Source organism: Oncorhynchus nerka, linkage group LG2 (genome assembly GCF_034236695.1).
Source record: "Oncorhynchus nerka isolate Pitt River linkage group LG2, Oner_Uvic_2.0, whole genome shotgun sequence".
In the NCBI taxonomy this organism is placed as follows: Eukaryota; Metazoa; Chordata; class Actinopteri; order Salmoniformes; family Salmonidae; genus Oncorhynchus; species Oncorhynchus nerka.
The window spans coordinates 74,045,713-74,053,633 of record NC_088397.1 but is presented as its reverse complement, the minus strand read 5'-3'; the positions used below and the strand labels follow the sequence as shown (position 1 = coordinate 74,053,633).

Below are 7,921 nucleotides of genomic sequence, written 5' to 3'. Positions count from 1 at the left end.
GTTTATAACGGGAGATATCCCGCATAAAATTCAGGCCTAGGTGTGGCCACTCTCATATGTAGTGTTCACAAATGGTTTCTGAGCCTTTATTGGAGCTATGGGTGTGCTTGTCTGTGGCTAACAGAAATGTCTATACTATGAAATTTCTAATGTTCATTCATTAGCTACAAAATAATCCACTTTCCAGGCAGACATCCTCCTAGCTGAACGATGTCATTTCCCGGAAGAGACAGCCAAGATTGGGCCATTCTCTTTAGTGTTTGCCTTGTCTGCCTTTCCCCCACCTCTTCACTAGAAACATTTTGATCCCAAATCACACGGAAACCCTACACAACTGGCGCAAAAACAAACCAATACAACACTTAAGCAACGTATCCAAATGGAATAACTAAGAACTGAACAGAAAGATAACGAGGTGAGGTTTATTAGACGACTCATAGACGCTAGCTAAATGCTAGCCAGACATGATTTGCTGCAGGAGTTACCTAACGTTAGATGGCTAAGCTTGCGGCGTCGGATCGTTCATTTTTAAGCTCAGTGCTTCAGATGTTGCTATGCCGGATGCAAACGTGTCATTGCAAATTATAACTATACTGTAGTTGTGTTTTCAAAGCACATTTAAAATTCAAATACAAACGCCATGAGTGTGAAATGTATTGACGTCGCCTCGATAATTAGATAACTTAGCTAACTTCCATATCTAGCTTAATATTAGGCTAGGTTCGATAGCTACCTACCGGTACTTATAACAAGCGTGCAACCACCTGCATTTGTCTAGTCAACCATAATTAATCAATGACCGTTTTGTAAAAAATACATTATAGTAGTTGGGTACTAACGTTAGTAGGTAAGTTATGTGATATGAAACGAAGTTAGCCAGCTTGCTGTTAGCTAAGTTGTAGCTAGCGGAACACGCCTTACAAAGAACCTTCAAACGACAGTTTCCAACTGGAATTCCAAACTTGGTGTTCTCTCACCAAGTTTGGTATTAAGTTATACTGACTATGTTAGCCATATTGCAGGGAAATAATTGACGTTTGAATGTTCTCTGTATTGGATGTATTGCAATCCATTCATGTTTTATGTCTAATGCAAAATCACAGCACCCTTATAACCATTTCATGCATGAGTGTTGTCAGGTGTTGCAACGTATTAATTGCTCTGTCTTGTCACTGCTGGCCTGGATCAACAAAGGCCCCTGAAAGCCAGTTGTGCAAGGCACTGACAGTGGGCTTTGTTGTAGTGATGTGAATGTGGCATCTCAAAATGCAGTTAACAAGCTACCCCAAAACAAACACTATACCATTCTCTTTGTTACCCTCTTTTCAGGGAGAGCTTTGCAGTCACTCCTCTCAAAATCCAATAAACCCTAAACGTCTATCGCTGCTGCACTGAAAAGCACCCACCTCAACGCAACCTCAGCTAACCGGCTGACTCACCTAAACCCAACCAGCCAGTATGTTCCAGTGTCCGGGTAACCCTATGTCCAGTGCTGCTGCCAGCCCCATGCAGCAGCTGTCTCAGCCCCAGCCAGGGTACAGCATCCCCTGTGCCTCGAGTCCGCTGCCCTCTGAGAGCGCCAGTCACCCTCTTCGGAGCTCAGCCCTGCCCTTGGGCTCAGCCACTCCCTTCAGCCCCACCTCCACAGGTGTGTGAGTGTGTGTCAAAGCTGTCTGTGTGTCTCTCTCAATGGGCTTATCTGTTTTTGTTTGTTTGTTTTTAGTATCTAACATGGCAAACCCTAAAGAGAAGACCCCCATGTGTCTGGTGAATGAGTTAGCCCGTTTCAATAAGATCCAGCCTGAGTATAAGCTGCTCTGTGAGCAAGGACCAGCTCACTCCAAGGTAACTCAACAACCCAGCCACTGGTACTCACTAGCAAACTTAGGTTGTGTTTATAAGGATACACTCACTGTAGCAAAAGGTTTTGCAACTGAAAATAAAAACAAATGTTTCTTGTTGAACAAGTTCAGATAGTGCCATACCATTTCTGGCCTTTTGTGACAACTGAACACAAGCCTGGAAAGATCAGTCATCAGTGTGCTTTTTATGTCTACCTTCCTGCTCTTTAATACTTATAACAGAGATTTATCCCTATCTACTTCTCTCTTCTGTTTCCTTACTCTCCCAGATCTTCTCAGTGAGGTTATCGCTAGGGGATCAGCACTGGGAGGCAGAGGGGACCAGCATAAAGAAGGCCCAGCACTCTGCAGCTGCCACAGCCTTGGCCCAGACCACAATGCCCAAACCTAGCATGAGGAACAATACCCGCAACAACACAGGTCATCACGTTGCACAGTATCATGATAGGGAAACATTGATAGTCAGTGGCATTAAGTAGTCTACATTAAATAGGGTTTGAGTTTGATCACTAGGTGTATTAAAGTTTTGGTGCCTATTGTTATTTAATGTGTTGTGTTTGTGTTTTCGGTTTCATCTGTGTGTGTACTACCACACTAGACTGCATGACGCAAACGGTGGAGCTGAATTCCCTCTGTATGAAGTTAGGGATGAAGCCTATGTACAAGCCCATAGACCCTTACCCTGGGATGAGACCACCCAGCTTCAACTACAACATCAGGGCACCGGGGCCTTACCAACGCTCCATGCAACAGTACGTCCATTTGTTTTTCTGGGGGGGTATTCATTGTAAAACTTCAATTAATACCCCAGGCATTTATTGGAGGCCAGCACGATTAGGTAAGTCAGTCAGTAAAAGCTATACCTGAGTGTCTCCTGTCTTCTCGGTGTGTGGTCAGGTACTACTACCCGTTTCCCCCAGTGGGGCCGGTGCTGTACCACATGGAGCTGAACATCGGGGGCCAGCAGTTCCACGGGAAGGGGCGTACGCGGCAGCTCGCCAAACACGATGCCGCCTCCAAGGCCCTGAAGACTCTGCAAAAGGAGCCCATACTGCTGCAGCAGCTGCCTGAGGTCAGAACTGCCTGGGGTCAGAACTGCCTGGGGTCAGAACTGCCTGGGGTCAGAACTGCCTGGGGTCAGAACTGCCTGGGGTCAGAACTGGGGAGAAAACACTAGGGTTGGAACAGTCCCTGCTTATTCCTTTCTGTTTCTGGGAATACTCCAACTGGAATTCCTGGAAAAAGTTGGATGAAAGTTTGGGAACATTTCTGGTATTTTGCCCAGAGGGCAACACCAGCTACATGGATCACTACACCGGTGTTCTTCACAACGTGAAGGGCACATATTTGACTCAATTCTGCAACACAGAGAAATTCCGCTGCATCTTATAGCCACTCTGCTGCAACATACACAGCTGTCAGATAGAATGTTTTGACACAAACTATTTCATTTCAGATGAATGGAGAAGACACTGAAGAGAACCTCAACAAATCAGAAATCAGCCAGGTGTTTGAGATCGCACTGAAGAGGAACATGCCTGTCAACTTTGAGGTAGGCTTTGGTCCTGCATTTGCTCAACTAACAGTCCAGTTATATAGTGGAACTAATTATGTTCTCTCCCCTGAGGATATACCTTTCCAAGTCTTTTTCTAATTGTCTTTCCCTTACCTCTTCCCACAGGTTCTGAAGGAGGCAGGTCCTCCCCACATGAAGAGCTTCATGGTGCGTGTGGCGGTGGGGGAGTTCTGTGGTGAGGGCGAGGGCAAGAGTAAGAAGATCGCTAAGAAGCTGGCAGCTACAGCCGTGCTGGAGGAACTGAGGAGACTGCCCCAGCTGATCCCCTGCGTGGAAAAGATGCAGCCAGCACGCATCAAGAAGAAGACCAAGTCCATCATTAAGGTGAGAGGACCAGGGGGGTGAGGTCAGGGAGAATAGAGGGCAGATGGGAAATTTGCTTCCTAGCTGGCAGTGAATACAAGTACTGTACATCATAAAAAAGAACAAGGGCTTCTAAGAAAGCCATTGTTAATTCTTAAAGGGCAACAGAAGGGAGAGGAGGGGTAATGGGGAAAGCTTTTGCATGGTTGGATTTTTTTTTATAGGAATGTTTGATCTTGTGCTTGTTCTCTCCGTCCCCCTCCAGCTGCAGACCAGTCCAGAATATGGCCAGGGCATGAACCCCATCAGCAGACTGGCTCAGATCCAGCAGGCTAAGAAAGAGAAGGAACCAGAGTACAACATGCTGACAGAGAGGGGGCTGCCCAGACGCAGGGAGTTTGTTATGCAGGTGAGACAGGAGGCCCTGGAACATAGCCTACCACTACCTGCTCTTAGCCTAGGGCACTTGTGTAGGTCTGAGGGGATTGGACAAGTGTGAGCAATATAACACCTAGCCTATCAGAGGGCAATGTGGAGCTTGCGCCATAGTGTGTATGCCTATCTAGGCTAGTTCTCTCATCTCACTAGTGTCTATGGTTCTCTCATTCTGACCCGTGGTTGTGGTCACCAGGTGACGGTGTGTGGTCAGTGTGCGGAGGGCTTGGGCCCCAGTAAGAAGGTAGCAAAGAAGAACGCAGCAGAGAAGATGCTGGAGCTTCTAGGTTTCAAAGTGCCTCAGCCGCAGCCCCACAAACCTGCGCTCAAAACGGACGAAAAGGTACAGTAGGTCCCCAAGAGCCACCAGAGGCATCCCATCCAGACCACTGGTTTAGTTAGACTCCACTCATGTGCTTATCTATCAGGTAGTTCATAGCAAAGATAGTTTGTATTGACTTGAATGATCATTGAGCCGTGTATTCTTTCTGTTGATCATGTGACCCAAGGTTCCACTGAAGAAAAATGGAGATGGGAGGAAAGTGACCTTCTTTGAGCCAGGCTCTGTGGAAGAGAGCCAGTCGCTGGGTGAGTGGTTCAGGCGCAGGGTTGAAACTACATATATTTTGATATGTACTGTTTTATGCAGTACACTTTGTTTGGATTTGGTATGAGACATTTTACTTACTCGACTTAAACCCTTTTGGGGAGCAGAGGTAATCCACAAACTTCCCCCAGAGTGTTATGCGGGATGACTGATTTAGTATTTTGGGAAAGTGGGATACTTTTACGTTACATGGGTGTTTCATTCCGTGTTCTCCTTCCTTCCTGTTTTACATGATTATGTCTCTGGCGACTCCCCCCATCATCTCTCAGGTTCCAAGGAGGAGGACTACCGCCTGCCCTTCCTCAGCCACCAGCAGCTCCCAGCAGGCATTCTGCTCATGGTGCCCGAGGTGGCCCAGGCTGTAGGGGCCAGCCCTAGCCAGGGGCACCAGAACAAGGACTACGGTCCCCGGGCCAACCCTGCCAAGGTGTGTCCCTTTGTTTTAGTGGAATTAGCCATGGTATTATTTTAGCTCTGCTATCTTAAACCTCACAGTTTGTATGTTTATTTTAGTCCTGTGATGTTCTCTTTTACTACTTCAATATTTTGTTGTAAAGGTGTCTTTGATTAGCAAGATGAGCACTATGCAAATACACAGTATTGTTATTATTATATTAAGGCCACCTTGACGGCCATCATCGCCAATGAGCTGCTGTACGCTGGTGCCTCCCTGACCGCCGAGACCATTCTGAAGAGCCAGAACAGTGTGGGTCATCTAGTACCCCATGGACCCCTGACCAGACCCTCTGAACTGCTCAGCTACCTGGCCAATGTACAGGGACTGCAGGTACACACATACACACACACACAAACACCTACCCCATGGGTTCCTGACCAGACCCTCCGAACTGCTCAACTACCTGGCCTAATGTACAGGGACTACAGGTAGTCATAGACACAATGGTGTGTGTGCATGTGTGTGCACACGAACAAATACACACACACACACACAATTCAACTTTTTATTAATGCAGTGGTATTCAAACTTTTTCATTGGGGACTTCATTTTTTTCCCGCCAGAATATCTGGGGACATAATATTTTCTCCCACAAATTTCTGTCTACTCCAACCCACCCCAGCTATAAAATCAGTAAATTCATCCATTTTTACATCAACAAATAACCTTCAATTCATTACATTTTCATCTCTTATCCAAATGATAAGAAACTGATAAATATATTTACTCAATATTATTACATTGTAATAAATTATCTTTCTCAAAAATGTTTGCATTTTGTCCCATACAATCTCTACCTTTTTGTTGTTGTTGGGCGACCCCACTGCAGTTCCTGGGGTCGCGACCCCAATTTTGAAACAACTATATGAATGTTTTGTGGAGTGTTAATGTTAGTATTAATATCCTCTGTTGCTTTTCTTGCAGGTGGAATACAAAGACTTCCCCAAAAACAACAAGAATGAATTTGTATCGCTGATCAACTGCTCCTCCCAGCCCCCCCTCATCAGCCACGGCATTGGCAAGGACGTGGAGTCCTGTCACGACATGGTTAGACTCGCACACAACCACACTGAAGGAGCGTTAGTGTTTAGACCAGGATCTTGTTCATTAGGGCACACTGTAGGAAAAAAAAGCTGGTCTCCCAAGAGGCGTAGCGGTCTAAGGCACTGCATTGCTAAGAAAACAAGTATATTGGACATGTTCACAAAGTTCCTCCCTGTTACACATGTCCCCCCTGAACACGACCCTGATGCTCTAAATCAGACATATACAGGCACAAGCAATAGGGAAATTATGATCTAGGCTACATCAAATATTCCACATCCTCCCTCTGTCTATAGGCTGCCTTGAATATCCTGAAGATTCTGTCAGAACTGGACCAGCACCAGCAGCAGACCAATGACAGGGCAGGGAACGCACCACTCTCTGGGTAAGACCATACATCTAATAGGTCAGATGAGGACCAATAAGAGAACACTATTATTGAGGTTGAATAATAATAATAGTTTAATATATTTGTCTTATTTTCTAGGGTTGCAAAACTCCGAAAACATTCCAAAAGCTATTCAGAAATCCTAATTTCTCTTCAACCTGAGAACTAGGTCCGTATGACTTGGTAACACTTGTCTGTCTTGTTGGGTTTCTGTAGGTGTGGTAAACAGGACATGGAGGGCAGTGACTCTCTCCTCATCAAACAGGCTAACTCAAGCACCTTGGGACAACAGACTCTGGATGGCACTGTCTAGACAGACGCACACCATTGGTTGTTTGAAAGAAGCACTAAAAGAAAACTAACACTGTTCTGATAGGCTGTTTTAGATTTCTACAGGAAGCTGAGGGCAACCATCACTAGTGTTCATATTGTATGAAATGTTCAGTTAAACAAGATTGATAGAAGAAAAATGACATTTATTTCCTCCTCCTTGATTTTGTTTAATTGGGCACATTATTCATTATTTTTTGTTGCTTTATAGAAACAAATTTGCTGCATCATAGCCAATATATATATGTTGAGATAAGATGGAATAATGTTAATATGATAACTGTGAAAATCAGCTTTTGAGAAGAAGCGTTTTGTCTAATGAGATTTTTCTCTTATTTTTAAATGTTGTTTAAGTCTTCATTGACCCTGGAATTATTGGAGGGTTGTTAACAAACCTGGGTTAAAAAAAACAAATGAAATCTTTCAAATATGTGGAGAGTTTGCTTTATGAGTGCCAGATGGGCGGAGTTTGCCGTTTTGCTTCTGAGCTTGACTGGGGAAATGGAATAATCAAACCCAGCTAAAGTATTTGAAATGATTTAAAATAGCTTTTTAACCAAGGTCTGGTTGTTACAATAGTGTTTACTTGTGAAGTATGGGACCCCATAGAAGGATAGGATGCAGCTAGCAAACCACTGTTGATTTTCCTAGAGTGCTTTATAACAACAACCACCGCAAGTGAACAGTGTTTATCTACATTACCATGTAGGGCTGCGAAGGTTTTGTGACTAAGTATAGCGTGTGTGATGTCTGTCCCCACTGTCAGAGGTGTCGGGGCAGTATAAGTCTGTGTTGCGTACGGTCCTAGCACGATATCCCCCCTTGTTGTCAAACCACCTCTACTCCCCATGAAATGTAAGTAAAACTTATGCTATCACGCACAAAACAAAACCATCAGAGTTGTTGTATATTTGTTCTT

At 44.8% G+C, this 7,921-nt stretch overlaps 1 protein-coding gene across 1 annotated transcript; it reads left to right on the top strand.

Moving 5' to 3' along the window:
- The first annotated feature begins 224 nt into the window (after positions 1 to 224).
- LOC115142378 (double-stranded RNA-binding protein Staufen homolog 1-like) lies at positions 225 to 7,893 on the top strand. The gene is made up of 16 exons (XM_029681769.2): positions 225 to 415; positions 1,330 to 1,648; positions 1,724 to 1,845; positions 2,132 to 2,282; positions 2,461 to 2,614; positions 2,760 to 2,934; positions 3,319 to 3,414; positions 3,544 to 3,762; positions 4,007 to 4,150; positions 4,373 to 4,519; positions 4,686 to 4,764; positions 5,053 to 5,210; positions 5,403 to 5,570; positions 6,165 to 6,287; positions 6,581 to 6,669; positions 6,889 to 7,893. Exons 2-16 carry the CDS (start codon positions 1,459 to 1,461, stop codon positions 6,983 to 6,985), a joined length of 2,112 nt encoding a protein of 703 aa, XP_029537629.1. The 5' UTR covers positions 225 to 415; positions 1,330 to 1,458; the 3' UTR covers positions 6,986 to 7,893.
- Positions 7,894 to 7,921: the final 28 nt, after the last annotated feature.

Coding starts and splice junctions, on each gene's coding strand:
- LOC115142378 (XM_029681769.2), top strand. CDS start 1,459: ATGTTCCAGTGTCCGGGTAACCCTATGTCCAGTGCTGCTGCCAGCCCC. Junction 4,520..4,685: donor CGCTCAAAACGGACGAAAAG/GTACAGTAGGTC, acceptor ATGTGACCCAAG/GTTCCACTGAAGAAAAATGG. Junction 6,670..6,888: donor GGGAACGCACCACTCTCTGG/GTAAGACCATAC, acceptor GGGTTTCTGTAG/GTGTGGTAAACAGGACATGG.